General features: G+C 34.7%; 1 protein-coding gene across 2 annotated transcripts in view; it reads left to right on the forward strand.

Moving 5' to 3' along the window:
* Positions 1-3,623, forward strand: part of LOC133199029 (uncharacterized) — a 54,066-nt gene extending 50,443 nt beyond the window's left edge. The window contains exon 8 of one of the 2 annotated variants that reach the window (XM_061334917.1): positions 3,464-3,623. In XM_061334917.1, the coding sequence (XP_061190901.1) occupies positions 3,464-3,477 (14 nt within the window). In that variant the 3' untranslated portion in view covers positions 3,478-3,623. Of the gene's footprint in view, positions 1-70; positions 1,486-3,463 lie in introns of those variants that run through there. The other variant, XM_061334916.1, reaches the window with a different exon arrangement.
* The last annotated feature ends 17,182 nt before the right edge of the window (positions 3,624-20,805 follow it).

Here is a 20,805-nt window from a genome sequence, read left to right on the forward strand (position 1 = left end):
CAGAAATGATGGAGTTGTACAATTTATCAGAAGAGAATTCTAAGCCTTGGATCGCTTGTTTTTATTTCAGAAGATATTGTTGGCAATGTGAGGTTATGGCTGTTTTGCACTTTAATGGCGGGACTCGGTAAAACCAGAAATGACAAGGAAGCTGGAGAAATCTGTAACACCTATTTTGAAAATTTAAGAGATCGGTTATCAGACTGGAATTATATTGATTTTTTCGTGTTTGATGTTATTTTCCAGAAAATGTAGTGATATTTTAAGTTACACGAGTTTCACAGGAGATGTCTTGCGAACTTTTTCGGACCTTTTGTATCATCATTAGTGGATTTGTATATTATCCTTTTTGCCTTAAAGGTGCTTAGACACGATTTGAAGTTAATATTTACTCAAATTTTCTGTTTAATCTCATGACTTATATGTTGCTATAGCATTTCATACGAAAATTTGATAAAAATCTTATTTTATCTGGAAGTTATTGAAGCTTCGAATTTCTGGACGCGTTTGATAGTCACATCCTTGCACTTTCACAAATTTTAACTTTATCCTTATTACTTAAAAAAAGTAGCAACTTTGTTGTTTATTAGTGAAAATTATTAAAAGTATAATGCAGAAATTTTAGAGTAGAAATGTAGAAAGCAAACTCCTCTCACCAGTATTGTCAGTCCGTGCTCAGTGGTGTTTGCAGAGTTTAACAATTGAACACACCCGGTGAAACGTAAACATTAACAACAACAGAGCTCGTGCTCTGTTTACAAAGACAGGTTACGTTTCACGGGTGTATTCAATTTGTTAAACTCTGTACACAACTACACAACACTAAGCACGGGCTGACAATACTTAAGTGAGTGGGTTTTGCTTTCGCACATTTTTACTCTGAATTTTCTGGATTATAGATATATTAGTCATTAATACACAACAAAATTGCTACTTTTCTCAAGTATTAAGGATAAAGTTAAAAATTGTGAAAGTGCAAGGATGTGTTAATAAAAAGCCTCCCGAAATTCGTAGTTTCAATAATTTCCAGATTAAATAAGTTTTTAATTTTATTTTCGTGTGAAATGCTATAGCAACATATAAGTTGTGATATTATACAGAAAATTTGAGAAAATATAAACTTTAAATCTGTGTCTATGCACCTTTAAGGATAAATAACACAAACTTTTTTTCCCCCAGAAATCTGCAATATTTCTCATAGAATAATATTAAATAGATTAACTGAATATTTTCCAGGTAAAGTGAGAGAATTTTGTAATATTTTGTCACTATGTCAAAAATATGTGCAAAATTTTGTTTAGAATTATATAGAAAACGATACAAAGTTGCAAATCTCAGCACCAAAGAAAACTTCGATTTCTTTATATTTCATTTCCATTCAAAATCAATCAAAAATGTATATCAATCCATGATCAAATTTATGTTTGTAATATGTATCCTTAAAGAACTAAATATTTTGAATATACAGAGTGCAATATACACAGGTGTTAAGCGGATACTTTCCATAGAATAAACTGAGAATACTTATATAAGAACTGTTTATTTCAAAAATATTCATAAGGAATTTCAACATGTATGAAACGACACAAAGTATTTTTTCAACTCTTCGTCTACATGTAAAATCAGTATTCTTATTATTTGTGCTGCACATTTCACAATTCTTCCTAATTGGAACGTACTTTGCTAAAAGCAAGAGACGGTAATTGGGGCCTGCCTGTCTGAAAACTTTCAGGGCTCTCACAACACTTTTTGGGAGAGGGACCGGGGTCGTTCAAATTGGGAAAATTATCGACATTTGGGGAAAATTGGGAAAACTAACAATCATTAAAAAAAACATTAATTAGCATTTTGGTATCAATTTAATTCTGCTTTTAAATAAACAGAACAAACATGGACACTAAGACTATTATATGTCCAAAAATCTGTCTTTCATGTTTATGAAGTGCTCAATTGCCGTGTTCAACTGGCCAGGTGTCAGGGTGCCGTTGGACTCTGACACCTTGCGTATTATAGCATCCAAAGACCTTTGTTTGAGACAGCTCCGCTGGGAGTGCAAATAGTGTTCATCAGCGAAAAAAGCTTTTCAACACAAGCAGTAGAACTTGGAATGATGGTGGTCAACAGGACCAGATAATGGATAGCAGGATAAGATATTCTGAGAATATCATCCCGTTGCAGCTTCCTTAGTAGAAACGTAGGTTCTTCCAAGTCCTCTGTATAAGCCCTCTGTCTGTAAGCCAATGAAATTTGCCTAATGATAATCACATAATGACATGTAAAATTAAAAGTAAACTTATGAACTATCAGTTTCATATTAATATGTATTTAGTATTTATAAATTCATTTATTTAATTTTCTTGTTAATATCTAAATTGATAGTCTTCCAGTTACTTTACAACTCTGAAATGTAAGACTTCTTAATACAAAGAGTAATTTGTGTTAATTTGATTTAGTCAGTGTTCAAATGGTCACATTTTTTAGAAAAAATCATTCATATAAACAGGACAACAATGCATCTTGACTTCAGACAGGTCACGTCATCTAAAATAAAAATTGTCTCCAGGCAAGTGGACTTAAAAACTGAAAGTGAAGAATTCATGTCTGAATAAAAATGCAAAAATATTAATAAATGGTTTAGTTATCTTTTAAAAGAACAAAAACAGAAGTGTTTTAGTATTGAATCAATACCAGTCCAAATTAATCAAATTGATGAACAGTTAACAATTTGCAAACTCATAAAACTTGTATACCTAATCAGGAACATTTTATGCTTAAAGCCTGCATATTGTTTTTTGTAAGTGTCTTCACTAAATACTGGGTATGAAACTGAAATATGACTCCAGAAGTTGTCCTCAATCCTTCGCCCATAGTGGGCTGCTAAAGATGCCATGTCTGCCTGAGAAAGACATTAAGTTCAAAGAATGCCGCATTTCCCAAGTACATGTTATATACTATGTGATTTTCTAGATGCGCACTAATATTCCACTGACTTGTATGTGTTAAAATAAATTGAATTTCCACTTTTAAATCATACTATGGTTTATGCAACCTCTCCAAATTGTGCAAGCTCTTAAACTGTCCTGGGACCGTTCACGGTAGCTCAGTCGGTAGAGCGCTCGCTCCGTGATCGGGAGGTCGTGAGTTCGAATCTCGGCTGCGACAGACCTAAGTCGATAAAAATGGGTAGCAACTGTTCCTTCGCCATGCGCTCGGCACTTTGAACTGAAAGTTGCGGGTCCTTCGGATGAGACCTTAAAAACCGTGGCCCCGTGTCACGGCAGGCGTGGGCACGATAAAGATCCCTCACTGCTCAATGGCCCTGAGTGCCGAGTAAAGGTCAAAATTTGAAGCCCTTCACCGGTATATGGTGACGTCTCTATATGAGATAAAAAAAATTCTCCAATGGGACGTAAGACAACATACAATCAATTAATCAATCAACTGTCCTGGGAACATCTTTCAGCTCCAGAGCTTTAAAGCTAGAGAGAACAGAGGAGCAATGAAATCCATCCTGTAGCTCTCCTACTAGGGCATTGATGAAGAGCACAGCAAGCTATCAACACTTGCTCCATATTATGAATGTTTACATGCTGACTGATGAGTAAAAAATTGGACATTAATATCCATATGTACAATATTAATCAACTTAATTGTCTTCAGAAACTTAAATGTAATTGATCTAATTAATTTATTATGAATAAAACTTGAAAACTTTGACTAACCGTATTTTTCTTGCAAGTTTAGTTCTATCTGCAATTTCATCCCATAATGTTGGGAGCTTAGAGAAGTATAAATCCCGATTTCCATCACAGTTTTCAGTACAAGTTCTAGACCTGTCGTCTGTAAGGTGATGCAGCTCATCAATCAAATCCTTAAAGTAAAAAACATATCATTAATATATGAGTTGTAAAATCTAAGCTATAATATATAACTAGTGCTAATTGTAACGGGGACCGTTACAGATGTTCCCCAAACGCTCCCCAACTCCCTTTAAAAGTCTTATTCCCTGTGAACTTCATAATAAAAGGCAATCAAGTATTTTTGTCATTTTACGCATTGCACGCGCGCCCACACGCAGGTATGTGCATGATGACCATGTCATCTAGTCTACACTTGTTAGTGTGAGTATCAAAGCATTTTATCAATAATATAAAAAGTAACGGCTATATCAAGAATATTTTTTATTTTGCGCACGTGCATGCATATGCATGCATGATGACCAAGTCATCTTGTCTACACTTTTAATATATCTAAATATTTTGAGTATCAAAGCATTTCATCAAAAGGTATAAAAATTACGACTATATCAAGTAAATTGGTCATTTAACGCTTTGCGCACGTGCATGCATGTTGACCATGTCATCTCGTCTACACTTTTAATATATCCTTTTATTCTAAGTATCAAAGCATTGCATCAAAAAATATAAAAGTTAAGAATATATAACAAATTTTTATTAGAAATTAGCAATAAGTGTAATAGTTTATTTTCATGTAGATAACTTGAATAATGATCGCCGGAGTTATTTTTGAAAATTTTTATAAGATTTTGTAATATGTCATAAAATGTGTGCAAAATTTGTATAATTTTTTACAGAAAATATCACAAAGTCGCATAGTTGAACACCAAAGAATACCCACGATTTCATTATATTTTAGGATTTTATTTACGCCATATAATCGGATTAAACGTTCTTTTTTCAGAATTTATCGACGTGTAAACTCATGCCTTTGTATTCAAAATCTGAATAAAAGTGCGAAGAACGTTTAATTCTTATAATTCCAATTACAAGTTTTTAAATTATTTCTCTTTGAAGCCTCACCGTTCACGGTAGCTCAGTCGGTAGAGCGCTTGCTCCGTGATCGGGAGGTCGTGAGTTCGAATCTCGGCCGCGACAGACCTAAGTCGATAAAAAATAGGTAGCAACTGTTCCTTCGCCATGCGCTCGGCACTTTGAAGTGAAAGTTGCGGGTCCTTCGGTTGAGACCTTAAAAACCGAGGCCCCGTGTCACGGCAGGCGTTGGCACGATAAAGATCCCTCACTGCTCAATGGCCCTGAGTGCCGAGTAAAGGTCAAAATTTGAAGCCCTTCACCGGTATATGGTGACGTCTCTATATGAGGGAAAAATTCTCGAATGGGACGTAAAACAATATACAATCAATCAATCAATCATATATTTTAGTATTTTATTTATAACATTTCTATTCAAGTTCAGTCAGAAATTATAAACCGATCCATGCATTGAATATTTTGTTTATGTTATTTAAAATTAGTTACCGAAATACCGTGTTGTAAAAGTCATCTACATCCTTCACCTTTCTGTTTAAAATTCTGCTACAAATCGTGGGGCCATTATTTTCATACTGAATTGACTACGGATTTCTACCCGATAATGTCAAAGGAACACGGCTCGTGTGACCGATCGACAAGATATGGTTACTACTCAATGGCGCCTGATCCACCTCTGATGTTTCCCGAGGCCTGTTTTCTCTGTTCACAATTTATATATTTTCATTGCTTGACTTTTGAGTATGGTTACTGACCGTTATCATCACATTTCATTTAGACTAGGCATGTGATGTATTTATAGGGGTTCAGGTACAAATTTTCGACGAGATATATTCAAATAAATATTTCTAGCATGAACATGGACACATTAAGAAATATAAAAAACTTTACTTGGTGAAAAAATTCTCCAAGTAGAACAGAAGTTATGACATTTTCAATTTTGTAAATACTGTCATTTTATGTAAGAAAATTTAACTAGACATTGGTACTGAATGATGGCACACGAAGGGAAGGAAAATCCTTTAAATTTAAGTAACTTTAAAGGGATAGAGTCTTATTTTATTTAGAAGTATGGCAAACTATATATTTTCGGAAAGGTCTGCAAGTCCTTATTTCTTGTTTCCATGGCAGCTGACAAATATTCAAGATGGCTGCAAAATATCCAATATGGCCACCAGTAGTGAAAATGGCCTACACATCTTACTGATAAAATACTTTCAGAATCATGTAAATTAGGAATAATAAGATTTAATTTATTACTTCTAAAAGATTTATGGAAATAGTCTTCTAAATCAAATATGGTCACTAAAAGCCAGAGATATGCCCGGGCATCGCAAGAAGAAAGCTTTCAAAATTATGAACATGGCAAGGGTTGGGGAAAAAGAAATTAGTACAGTTAATTCACAATTTTATTTCATATAGATCTTTAAAATACAATGATATCACGTTTTCAATATCAATTAATAATTGTTTATATTTAAACTGAATTATCCGTAATTCCAGGTCCAGTTGAGCGTAAGTTCATTTCGGACATCTGCTACTACCGGCGGGTACCATAGTCATGATATGGAATGATCCATCATTTCAGAAGTGTACTTGCTGAAACAAAATTTAACGAAGTATCTTGTTCACAAGCAAAAATAAATAAGTAAATTTATAAGTAAATTAAAAAAAAAATTCTTTTAATGTATCACAATTAATTTTTTAGAAGTTCAGTTAATTATGGGGTGTTTCTGAGGAAATCGTGGCTACACAATCAAATTTGTAGATAGAAATGACCATAGTTTTCATAGATTTATTCCAACAAGTCTAAAGAAATTCAATCTTAAATTTTCCATTTTCTCCTGTATTACGATAAAAAATTATGCATGTTAGAAACAGTGTTCAAAAGTCGTGTCGCGGTGATGATTTTAGGAATGTAATCCCTGTGAATTGTTTTTGAAATGATTACAGAACAACAATATTCAGATAAGAAAGTTTCTCAGCCTCCTGATAGTGTATGTGGCATAAAATTATTCCGTTTACTTACCGTAGGAAACTTGATTACTTGCCGTAGTAAATTTGATCTTCTTTGAAACGAAAATACACAAACATCTGCAGGTTGCATAAGGATGCAACAATAACCACATTAATCTTCAAAATGTAACATTTCCTGTGATAAGTCAATGTCGTTAATTCCTTAAAAATTGCCTTCCGGAAAGCCAATCAAAATGACGTTATCAATGTCAAAAGGATAAAATTACAGCGTCATGCAACGAAAGAGAAATCCTGCTTCCAATTTTAGCACAACTTCGACTCAGTTATGTTTTTATTGTATACTTAGTAGAATGACATAACACACACATCATACGAAAGTTCGAACAATTTAGAAGGGTTCATTATTTTTAATTTCTAGATAATTATGATTTAAAACGCAAAACTTACGTTTATAAACACCAATGATTTGCGTGTAAACGGCACCGATTACATAGCTATAAAGTCGAGTTAGCCCCCTACATCATGTAATCATAAAATTTTTTTTAGATACTAACGCTGTTAGAGTATTTTTCCATGAAAACTGAAAAATGGGACTTAATTTATGTATACTGTACGAGAACAATCAAAAGATACGTAGTCTATTTTTAAGGCTTGTTTGCTCTGTTCACAATTTACAGTTTCCTTGGTTAACTTTTGAAAATGATTATTGATCGTGATCTTCACATTTCATTTAGACTAGGCATTTGTTTTTATCATAAAAAAATATAAGATACTAGCGCTGTTAGAGTATTGTTCCATGAAAACTGAAAAATGTGACTTAATTTATGTACGAGAACATTAAAAAAAAAGTAGCGAAAGCGAGGGAACATATTAAATCTCATTCGTCTCTCACAAAAACTTTAACCTTGGTCATGAATTTTGAATGAGATAGCGCTTTCATATTTCACATGTACATTACATGTACCTGTGACAAGACCATTTTTAAATATACTATGAATTTTGATCCCGTAACCTTGGCCTTGAAGATTCAACTACTTTTCATAGATTAAATCTCTGTTTGTAACTTTTGATTAAGATTGATTGATTGATTGTATGTTGTTTTACGTCCCATTCGAGAATTTTTCACTCTTAAAGAGACGTTACCATATACCGGTGAAGGGCTTCAAATTTTGACCTTTACTTGGCACTCAGGGCCATTGAGTAGTGAGGGATTTTTATCGTGCCAACGCCTGCCGTGACACGGGACCTAGGTTTTTAAGGTATCATCCGAAGGACCCGCAACTTTCACTTCAAAGTGCCGAGCGCATGGCGAAGGAACAGTTGCTACCCATTTTTTTATCGACTTAGGTCAGTCGCCGCCGAGATTCGAACTCACGACCTCCCGATCAGGGAGCGAGCGCTCTACCGACTGAGCTACCGTGAACGGTCTCTTGTGTAATGAAATATCGTAACTATGTCGCTCCTTGATGACAGAAACGTTTAGCACTTTTCTTGCTTATACGTTCCATACACATTGTTTGAATTAGTAAGGCAAGCTTTTTGTTTGTTTATTGTGTAACGTTCCTCTCTCCAGTTTTTCACTCATGTGGATACGCCACCACTTGCCGGTGGAGAGCTACAAATTTTGACCTATACTCGGCACTCAGGGCCATTGAGCAATGAGAGATCTTTTTCGTGCCAGCACCTACTGCGACACGGGACCTCGGTTTATACGGTCTCATCCGAAGGACCGGTCTCCACGTCCCATAGTGGGATTCGAACCCGAGACGTAAGGATCAACTCCTTACTCCACGCCTAGCTTTTAATTGTCTTTCTAATTGTCAATAGTCACGAGGCACTGCATGGGAGAGATGAAATATATAGCGGGGAGAAACAATTTTAACAATTTTACGAAGCATAGATACCTGAAATTATAATTATGTCAACAATTGGGTAAAATCATAACGGAGTTTTGTAGTGACGTGGTACAGGATGATACCAGATGTCATCCCGTACTCGGTCGCCGAGCCATTTCCGAAATTTGCTATCTAGGTATCATCCTGTACCCGGTCACTACAAAACTATGTTATAAATTTGTAAATCAAAAAAGTCTGAACTTGTTATAACAGGAGGAATTGTCAAACACAACCATACCATCGTACCCCTTCAGAACAGAGTCCGAGCTCAGGGCACCGTTTGACGATATTGGACAGCAGATCGGCATTCAACTTCTAGAACTGCGGAAAAGACCTGTAAGGGCCTGTGAAAATAGTAAGCATAGGTTACATTACTTATGTTTTAAGTTCAACTAGGACGTGTGCACTTGTACGGCACAATAAAAAGGATATCGTACATGCTGAAAATATTTTTAAACAGAGGATGTTGTGCATGCCTCTTTTGAAATAATAGTAAAAATAATAATCGAGTTGTGAACTTACCTACTTGAATTGATTATGGACAAATAAATATTTACAAGAAATGATATTACAAAAGAGATTACAATTTTATGATTTAACAAGGTTTATTACGAAAAAAGTACATTTTCCCTGTCTGTATCTTTGTGTCATGAAATCATCAAATGCAACGAAGTACTGGTAAAATATTTGAATTTTTTTCAGCAAACGAGTGCGATTGTGAAAATTTTCTTATATTGCATACTGTAATACATCATAGTTGTTTTTGACAACTTTGTGCGTTGCTCAAATTTGGATCAAAACCTCTCTAAAATGCGATAATGTTAAATTCAAACCAATATTAATTTTCCTGATAATAACTGAAATAATAATAATCATGTAGCCAAGAGCGTATATAGCTAATGCCATGGCCATTTGTACGTGTGCGTAAATTTTGGAATATGGGTCATATCTCGGGAACCCTTTGGTCAATTTTTTTCAAATTTGTCACAGAGTATCCTTGGCCCAAGGGCTTTCATTAACTTTAAAAGAAAAGAAATGTGACCCATAAACAAGGGGAGATTATAAGGGAAATAAAAACAAAAGTAGTGGTTACTAAATTTTTTTTTCTAAAGAACCACTTGGCAGATTTTCACCAAACAAGGATAAGGATGTGTTGTAGATTTAAAATAGTTCAAGGAATCACCCTGGGGCAAAGGGCGTGGTCTAAAGGTCAGTTCAAAGTTGACTTAAAATTCCGTTTTGTTAAAACTTGGATATTTTGACCACTATTAGGACTAAGGTCATCAAATCTTGTTAATTGATGCATCATAGGACCTTGTGTCTTGTTGACTAAAAGGTAGGTCACGGTGATGTACTTTTTGAATTTTGCAGGTATTCGTTTTCAATAAGATTTTGATGCATATTTTGGACACTTTGATTGATTGATTGTATGTTGTTTTACGTCCCATTCGAGAATTTTTCACTCTTATAGAGACGTCACCATATACCGGTGAAGGGCTTCAAATTTTGACCTTTACTCGGCACTCAGGGCCATTAAGCAGTGAGAGATCTTTATCGTGCCAACGCCTGCCGTGACACGGGACCTAGATTTTTAGGGTCTCATCCGAAGGTCCCGCAACTTTCACTTCAAAGTGCCGAGCGATGGCGAAGGAACAGTTGCTACCCATTTTTTATCGACTTAGGTCAGTCGCCGCGGAGATTCGAACTCACGACCTCTCGATCACGGAGAGCGCTCTACCGACTGAGCTACCGTGAACATTGGGATGCTTTGAAGCCTATATAATTAAAACTTGTCAGTGTATGCTTCTGATATCGGGCCTTGATGTGTGTCAAACAAAAAGTAGGTCACTTTGACTACTTTTTGAATTTTACGGCTTATCATTTTAAAACAATTAGGGTCATTATTCCGAATACTTGAGAGGATTAGATTCTTAAACCTTGTCAGTTGATGCTCCTTGGGACCTTAAAACATATATATATATATCGAAAAGTAGGACACATTGACCTACTTTCTAAATTTCGCAGGTATTTATTTTCAAATTGTTTATTGTTGTTTAACGTCCCTCTCGAGAATTTTTCACTCGTATGGAGACGCCACCACTTGCCGGTGGAGAACTGCACATTTTGACGCATCATGGCCATTGAGCAGTGAGAAATCTTTTTTTCGAGCCAGCACCTACTGCGACACGGGCCCTCGCTTTATACGGTCTCATCCGAAGGAACGGTCTCCACGTCCTACAGTGGGATTTGAATCCGCGACGTAAGGATCAAATTCTTCCTCCGCGACTCTAAATCAAACGCTTTAACCACTGCGCCACTAATTTCAAACTGTTTTAGATGCATATTTTGAACACTGTGAAGCCTTGGATCATCAAACCTTGTCAGTTGATGCATCCTAAGGCCTCGAAGAATATGAACCAAAAAGTACTTCAGTGACCTATTTGAATGGGTATATTTAAATAATTAACGGAATAATTGGCTATGAATCATCAGACTTTATTAGTTCATGCAAATTGGGTCTTCGAAGTGTGTCGACCAAAGAGTAGTGATGGTGTCCTACGTTTGCAATTTTAAGGCAATATTTCAATTTTTCAAATAATTACAGTCTTAATATCATCATACGTGGTCATTCGATGCATCTTTGGCCCCTGAAGCTTGTCAACTTAAAAATAGGTCGCTGTGACTTACTTTTCTAATTCCATGGTTATATTCTAATATTGTAGATACTAATTGGCTAAGATTCATCAAAATTCGTCACTTGATAGATTTGGAACCTTAGATTTTGTTAAGTAAAACGTAGGTTATGGTGACCTACTTTGGAATTTTAACGCAATATATATATATCTCAAATAGTAAGAGGTTTAGAATCATCAAATTTTGTCGGTTGATGCATCTTTGGTCCTCAAATTAAGTCAACTAAAACTTAGGTCACGATTACCTACTTTAGATTGTGATTGATTGCATTGTTTCACGGTCTGTTTGATAAATTTTCACTCGTACATGCCACCATATACCGGTAAAGGGCTTCAAACTTAGACCTTTACTCGGCACTCAGGGCCATTGGGCAGTAAGGGTTCTTTATCGTGGCAACGCCTACTGTGACACAAGGCCTCGGTTTTTAAGGTCTTATCTGAAGGACCTGCAACTTTCACTTCAAAGTGCTAAGCGCTTGGGGAAGGAATAGTTGCTGCCTATTTTTTATTGATTTAGATCAGTCGCGGCAGTGATTTGAACACACGACCTTAATTCCAGTCACGGAGCAAGCGCTCTACCGACTGAGCTACGGTGACGGTGACCTACTTAAGAATTCCATGGCTATACGTTGTTTGATTATTGTTTAACGTCCCTCTTGAGAATTTTTCACTCATATGGAGACGCCACCACTTGCTGATGGAGAGTTGCAAATTTTGTACCTATACTCGGCACTCGGGGCCATTGAATAGTGAGGGATCTTTTTGTACCAGCACCTACTGCGACACGGGACCTCGGTTTCTACGGTCTCATCCGAAGGACCGGTCTCCATGTCCAACAGTGGGATTCAACCCGCGAGGTAAGGATCAACTCCTTACTTCGCGACTCTAGAGTAGACGCTCTAAACACTGCGCCACGGGGGCGACTCCATGGCTATATTTAAGTATTTGAGATACTTATTGGCTTAGATTCATCAAACTGTGTCAGTTGATACATCTTTGGTCCTCGGAGTGTGTCAATTAAAATGTAGGTCACGGTAATCTATTGGAATTTTAAGGCAATATCTTAATATTTCAAGTAATAAGAGGCTATGAATCATAAAGCTTTGCCAATTAGTGCATCTGGGGATCTCGGAGTATGGTCACCAAGAAGGAGGTCAGGGTGACCTTATTCTTGAATTTCACAGCTATATCGAAATATTTCGGATAATAAAAGTTTTAGAATAATCAAACTTTGTCACGTCATGCATCTTGGGTCTTTGTAGTATTTCAACCAAAAATTAGGTCACGTGACTTATTTTTGGAATTCCATGGCTATATTTAAATATTTCAGATGGTAATTGGCTTAAAGTCATAAAACCTCGTCAGTTGAAGTATCTTGGGTCCTCGGAGTTTGTTTGTTAAAAAGTAACTAAATATGCCAAATTATACGTGGCTTAGAATAGAAATGATAGGTCGTACAATTCCAAAATTTGGTCACTGTGACCTACTTTTGAAATTTTAAGGCTTTATATGAATATTTTAAAGTATGGGACTATGAATAGAAATGATAGCGTTGTACAATTTATCAGAAGAGGATTCTAGGCCTTGGGTCGCTGGTTTTTATTTCAGAAGATCTAGTTGCCGGTCTGAGGTTATGGATGTTTTGCAGCTTAATGGCGGGACTCCGTAAAACCAGAAATGACAAGGAAGCTGGTGAAATCTGTAACATGTATTTTGAACATTTAAGAGATCGGTTATCGGACTGGAAATGGATTGATGCTTTCGTGTATGATGTTATTTTCCAGAAAATGTAGTGATATTTTAAGTTACTCGAGTTTCACAGGGGATGTATTGCGAACTTTTTCCGACCTTTTGTATCAACGTTAGTGGACTTGTATATTTTCTTTTTTTCCTAAAGGATTAATAACACAAACAAACCACAGGCAATTAACGTTACAATTTTTTCTTATGTAAAAAAATAACCCAATACCTAATAACATACAAGGTAAACATCGGCCGCCATCTTGATTTTTTCTAGGTCGGTAACATCAACTTGTATTTTGCTCTGAAACTCCGTAAAATAAATTCCCTACAACCATATTCATTCTGTGTCAGTCTTTCGAGGTCTTAACTTACGAACAGTGCAACCAAAAGGGCACATCACACTTGCAAATAATGAAAATCTTTCGTCAAACTCATTCTACTGCTTTAACAATCTGAGAAATCGGTTTTAAGTCCCAACGTACGAGCACTGAACATAATTAATAATACTGTCATTACTGATGCACTGTTTGGGGGTATCGTTAAATGTCTGGAGAATATTTATACCCCACGCAACAAGTTGCGGGGGGTATAATGTTTTTGACCCGTCCGTCAGTCAGTCAGTCAGTCAGTCCGTCAGTCCTGTTTTTTTGTCAGCGCAACTCCTCATAAACCGCTGCACAGAATTTCGTCAAACTTTGCAGATATTTAGGACACAATGTGTAGATGTGCATATTACCAGGAAATTCCGATTCCTTTATTTTTTCTGGGAATTTCGGCACTTTTCAACTTAGATTTTTGGCCATATCTTGAATAAAGAGAGGAACAGTTTGTCAGCGCAACTCCTCATATACCGCTGCACAGAATTTGGTTAAACTTTGCAGATATTTAGCACACAATGTGTAGATGTGCATATTACCAGGAAATTCCGATTCCTTTATTTTTTCTGGGAATTTCGGCACTTTTCAACTTAGATTTTTGGCCATATCTTAAATATAGAGAGGAACAGTTTGTCAGCGCAACTCCTCTTAAACCGCTGCACAGAATTTGGTTAAACTTTGCAGATATTGAGTACACAGTGTGGAGATGTGCATATTACCAGGAAATTCCGATTCCTTTATTTTTTCTGGGAATTTCGGCACTTTTCAACTTAGATTTTTGGCCATATCTTGAATGAAGAGAGGAACAGTTTGTCAGCGCAACTCCTCTGAAACCACTGCACAGAATTTGGTCAAACTTTGCAGATATTTAGTACACAGTGTGGAGATGTGCATATTACCAGGAAATTCTGATTCCTTTATTTTTCTTGGAATTTCGGCACTTTTCAACTTAGATTTTTGGCCATATCTTGAATATAGAGATGAACAGTTTGTCAGCGCAACTCCTCTTAAACCACAGAATTTGGTCAAATTTTGCAGATATTTAGTACACAGTGTAGAGATGTGCATATTACCAGGAAATTCCGATTCCTTTATTTTTCTGGGAATTTCGGCATTTTTCAACTTAGATTTTTGGCCATATCTTGAATATAGAGATGAACAGTTTGTTAGTGCAACACAAGATCTTGGATAGTTCTCAACCCCCCCCCCCCCCTCAAATTGGTGCTTTGCCTTAAATAATTTCATAAGTACAGTATATAAACAAATTCATATGACTACATCATAATTTTGTTTCCATCAATTATTTAAATGTGTAAATTGTCATGTGTTGGACATGGACTTACACTCATTAACAAATCGAAATCACTGAGGAATTTAAATAACAGTTTGTCAGCATAACTCCAGCACTGAATTTCCTGAAACTTTGTAGGTATTTCAGACATAATGTATGGATTTGTATATTACCAAGAAATTTTGATTCCATTATTTATCTAGAAACTTCAGCCCAATTAAATTTGTAATATACAAAGATTTGAATGTCCTTATTCATGTATGCAAGAAGTTTTGATGTGATGATTTTTTGCAAGTAATGCCCCTTTTTGAATTATTATACTGTGTATTTAAAACATGTTGCATTGTTGAGTTTTGGGGGAGCGTGGGGTATGTGAGCTTGCTCACTTTTTCTTTCATTTGAACCAGTTTTAAGTATGTGGGGGGGGGGGGGGGTCACTCTAAAAAAAATTTCCAGTGAATTGTGAGAACTGCATTAAAGTAGTGCGATATTAGTAGTGGCAAAATTTTTATCTTCATTGTCAGTTTATTTTTTTTTTACATATAAGATGATATTTGAAAATTATTATAGTTTAATTACTAATGTGACACCCTCCCTCACCCCTAGTTTAGTATGTGTCAGCTATATTACATATATAGTAGGATGACTTGCTGTTTTATGTTTTAAAAAAAAGCTGTTCCTTAATCTATACTCTACATAATTTGCCTTTTTTTTAGTGTAATGAATACGCTATAAAGCAGTGTACCCTGTAGCGTAGCTAAGTCAGTGAAATTGTGAACATGAAATTTTCTTCCGCCACGGTTCAGTGATCAATCTAACTCGTCAATGTGGTTTAAGTAAGATATTTTCACGATTTTTATGCGAAGACGGTGACATGACATTATTTTTGGAACACTCCTCATAATTTTTATTGCAGTCCTATGTAAATACAAGTAAATACTATTTAAAGAGGTTCGCTCCTGAGCTTTTGAGCAGATTTTTGTCTTGAACTATATTTTAAAAATTCTGCATATTGTTTTAGCTCTTACAATAAATTTGGACTCTACAATGCCAATTAAATTATATTCAGTTAAAACCCCATGATTAAGTTCGATACCAATAGCATTAAGTGAGGAACTTTATTTTGTGAAGGAAGGTTATTTAGAAGAAAATAATCATTTTTTCTCTTTCGAAGTATTTTAAGTATTGTTAAAGAAGATGGGCGTACTTGGCGTGCGACCTGCAGGAATCATGTGTACGAAACATTTATGGTTAAAATGTCCACGATTTGGTAGACTGACCAGAAGTGGAGAGACTTTACCAAGTTGGAAAATGTTTAGATTTACATTGAAATAGCAAATTTGAAATAATTTAGTCCACTTATCTAAACAGTTACGAAAAAACAGTAATACTTCACATAAATAATAAACACCTAACAAGATAATAGGGTATGATATATGAAATGAAGTTTCAGTAGGTTTGAAAAATTGCTTTCGCTCCCCGTGCAACTGAACCAAATGTTTATCTCTTTTAGTTTCATTAAACACGACAATAAACCACTATATCTAAAAAAAAAAAAAAAACTGGGCAAGAAGTGGTTTTCTATACGTAAAAGATCTGTTTACAACAGAAGGTATGAAAGATATTACGGATGTAAAAGAGATCATTGAATCAAAGATTAATTATTTATGTGAATATCTAATAATGAAAAAAAGCAATTAAAAAGCTAAATATAAATTACTGTAATGTAAAAAACACTAATATACAAAAAACCTATTTTTATTTTCAAGGAAAAAGTAGAAACCCAGAATTTGAAAAATCAGCATTTTATCATAAAATTCTACTTTCTAAAAAGAAGCAAAGGCCAATAATGGAAACGAAGTGGTCAAAAGAATTCAATATAACAAATGGTCAATGGAAAAATATTTATACAGCTAAGATATTAAATGTATTCGATAAACAGATAGCAGAATTCAATTTTAAACTTTTACATAACCAGCTGAATTGTAATTATAATGTAAATAAATGGAATAAAGAGATGGGGAAAAATTGTACAAGCTGTGGACAAGTAGAATATATTGAACATTTAATTTTAGAATGTTCGGATTCAAAAAGATTATGGGAAAAAATATCAAAAATATTGAAATTAAATATATCCTGGAAAAATATTGTTGTAGGATTTTTTAATGAGTTTAACGAAACAACAAAAATTTTTAATAATGTCATATCAATTGTAGGTTACAAAATATACAAGTAAAATGCAATGTAGATTACAAAATGAAAATGTAAATGCACATGCAATGTTATCTTTTTTAAAATCATCATTATATCAGTATTATTTAATAGCAAAGGATGCAAAAAGTGTTAAATTAAATTACCATCTTTTAAAAAAGTTAGCTGACCAAATATGATTTTCTTTGTGATTATATGTATTTTGAGAAGTTTATAAGTTAGGTATAGATATTTCATCTATAATACTTATTTTACTTACAAAAAATATTATACAATGATATATAAGCATATGTATAGAAATGAAATGTCAACAATGATATGTATACGTACATGTATTTTTTTTCATTTAATGTATATAATTTTGTAAATTAAATATTATAATTAAAATACCGATCCAGGGAGCTCCTGGCACCCCAGGTGAGGTATATACAGAGGGCTTCTGCGGAAGTTTTGACTCGATATTTTGTTGTATGTTATTGAAAATAAATATATTATTTATTAAAAAAAATATACATATATCTTTTTTAAAATTTATAAATCAGTAAACAAAATTCACTCGATTGTGTGTATTAAAAAAATAAATTGCTCCATGCGAGGATCGCACCAAAAACTTCTCGATTCCTAACTGCGCTGGACTGGTAACGCATACTAGTGAGCTATCGATCGTCGCTACACAAACATTCCGGATTTAAAATGACAAAGAAGCAACGCATTTACACATTGGTATTTTTTGGAAAAAATTTAATTTTTTATAGTCCCTCGGTCTTCTCCATTTTTTTTTTTTTTTTTTTTTTTTTTTTTTTTTTAACAAATTTTTGCTCGTTTCTTTGAATACAAATGCACACAAATGTGTTTTTAAAATCGTGGAGAGATGACCCAGAGATACAAATTTCTAGAAAAACATTTTTGAAAATGAAAGATTTTGTACCAAATGACACATCTAACCATGTTTCAAGTTATTTTTAAAGATTACCTGCAGTAGCGTTTTATTTTTTGAAATGATAAAGATCACGAAATCTATGCACAAATAACGAAGTTATCGCGCTTTAAAAGTGCCTTTTTTTACCTGTTTTGAAAATCCAATCAAGCGAAAATAGAAATGATCGATAACGAGGCTCTACTGGCGTGACGTCACAACATGTACCGCATAAGCGGGTCAGTATTAACGACAATGAGATTAACTTGGAAAACAACGACGATTTTAGCTTTGATAAGAGGCATTGGTCTATAAGTTTTAAAAATTCAGACGGAATAATTATTGAGCTTTGCATCAGACCTGTAAGGTCCTGTGAAAATAGTAAGCATAGGTTACTTTTACTTATGTTTTAAGTTCAACTAGGACGTGTGCACTTGTACGGCACAATAAAAAGGATATCGTACATGATGAAAATATATTTTGAACAGAGGATGTTATGCATACCTCTTTTGATATAATAATAATAATAATATAATAATTTAGTTGTGAACGTACCTACTTGATTTGATTATGGACAAATAAATATTCACAAGAAATGATATTGCAAAATTGATTACAATTTTATGATTGAACAAGGTTTTTCTTCTTCCAAAATTGAGTAGTCTTTTTCAACGAAATAAGTATATTTTTCCCTGTCTGTATCTTTGTGTCATGAAATCATTAAATGCAACGAAGTACTAGTAAAATATTTGATTTTTTTTAGAAAAGGAGTGGGATTGTGAAAATTCTGTTATATTGCATACTGTAATACATCACAGGTGTTTTGACAACTTTGCGTGTTGCTCAAATATGTACCAAAACCTATATAAATTTTGATAATTATAAATTCAACCCAATATTAATTTTCCTGATAATAATTGAAATAATAATAATCATGTAGCCAAGAGCAGAAAGAGCTATTGCCATGGCCATTTGTACGTGTGCGTAAATTTTGGAATATGGGTCATATCTCAGGAACCCTTTGGTCAATTTTTTTTTTCAAATTTGTCACAGAGTATCCTTGGCCCAAACGCTTTCATTAATTTTAAAAGAAATGTGACCCGTAAACAAGGGGAGATAATAAGGGAAATAAAAACAAAAGTGCTAACTAAAAATTGTTCTCAAGAACCACTTGGCAGATTTTCACCAAACAAGGATGTGTTTTAGATTTAAATTTGTTCAAGGAATCACCCTGGGGCAAAGGACGTGGTCTAAAGGTCAGTTAAAAGTTTATCTAAAATTCCGTTTTGTTGAAACTTTGATATTTTGACATCTATAAAGACTAAGACCCTCAAATCTTGTTAGTTGATGCATCTTAGGACCTTGTGTCTTGTTGACTAAAAAGGTAAGTCACGGTGATCTACTTTATGAATTAAATTATAATTTGATGCATATTTTGGACACTTTGAAGCCTATCATAATCAAAACTTGTCAGTGTATGCTTCTGACATCGGGCCTTGATGTGTGTCAACCAAAACTTGGGTCACCTTGACTACTTCTTGAAATTTACGGCTAATCATTTTAAAACTTTTAGGGTCATTATTTTGGATACTGAGAGGTTTAGATTCTTAAACCTTATCAATTGATGCTTCTTGGGGCCTTGAAACATATTTATCAAAGAGTAGGACACAGTGACCTAATTTTTTAAATTTCGCAGGAATTTATTTTCAAATTGTTTGTTTATTGTTGTTTAACGTCCCTCTCGAGAATTTTTCACTCATATTGAGACGCCAACACTTGCCGGTAGATAGCTGCAAATTTTGACCTATACTAGGCAATCATGGCCATTGAGCAGTGAGAGATCTTTTTTCGTGCCAGCACCTACTGCGACACGGGACCTCGCTTTATACGGTCTCAACCGAAGGACCGGTCTCCTCGTCCCACAGTGGGATTCGAACCGCGACGTAAGGATCAACTCCCTACTCCGCGACTCTAGAGCAAACGCTTTAACCACTGCGCCACTATTTTCAAATTGTTTTAGATGCATATTTTGAACACTGTGAAGTCTTGGATCAACAAACCTTTTCAGTTGATGCATCCTAAGGCCTCGAAGTATATCAACCATAAAGTACATCAGTGACTTATTTTTAAGGCTATATTTAAATATATCACGGAATAATTTGCTATGAATTATCAAACTTAGTTAATGCAGCTTGGGTCTTCGAAGTGTGTCAACCAAAGAGTGTCCTTTTTTGGAATTTTAAGGCAATATCTCAATATTTCAAATAATTAGAGTCTTGATATCATCATAAATGGTTACTCGATGCATCTTTGGTCGCTGGAGCTTGTCAACTTAAAAGTAGGTCACTGTGACCTACTTTTGGAATTCCATGGCTATATCTTAATATTTCAGATACTAATTGGCTAAGATTTATCAAAATCCGTCACTTGATAGATTTGGAACCTTAGATTGTGTCAAGTAAAATGTATGTTATGGTGACCTACTTTTAAGTTTTAACGCAATATCTAAATATCTCAATTAATAAGAGGCTTAGAATCATCAAACTTTATCGGTTGATGCATCTTTCGTCCTCGGAGTAAGTCAACTAAAATCTTTGGTCACGGTGACTCCTACAGATTGTTGGTTGATTGTATGTTGTTTTACGTCCCGTTTGAGAAATTTTCACTCATACATGTAATTGTATGTTGTTTTACGTCCCGTTTGAGAATTTTTCACTCGTACATGCCACCATATACCAGTGAAGGGCTTCAAACTTGGACCTTTACTCGGCACTCATGGCCATTGAGCAGTGAGGGTTCTTTATCGTGGCAACGCCTACTGTGACACAAGGCCTCGGTTTTTAAGGTCTTATCTGAAGGACCTGCAAAGTTTTCACTTCAAAGTGCTATGCGCTTTGGTAAGGAATAGTTGCTGC

Source organism: Saccostrea echinata, unplaced genomic scaffold (genome assembly GCF_033153115.1).
Source record: "Saccostrea echinata isolate AGI-Se365-2 ecotype Australia unplaced genomic scaffold, CSIRO_AGI_Sech_v1 ptg000033l, whole genome shotgun sequence".
Classification (NCBI taxonomy): domain Eukaryota; kingdom Metazoa; phylum Mollusca; class Bivalvia; order Ostreida; family Ostreidae; genus Saccostrea; species Saccostrea echinata.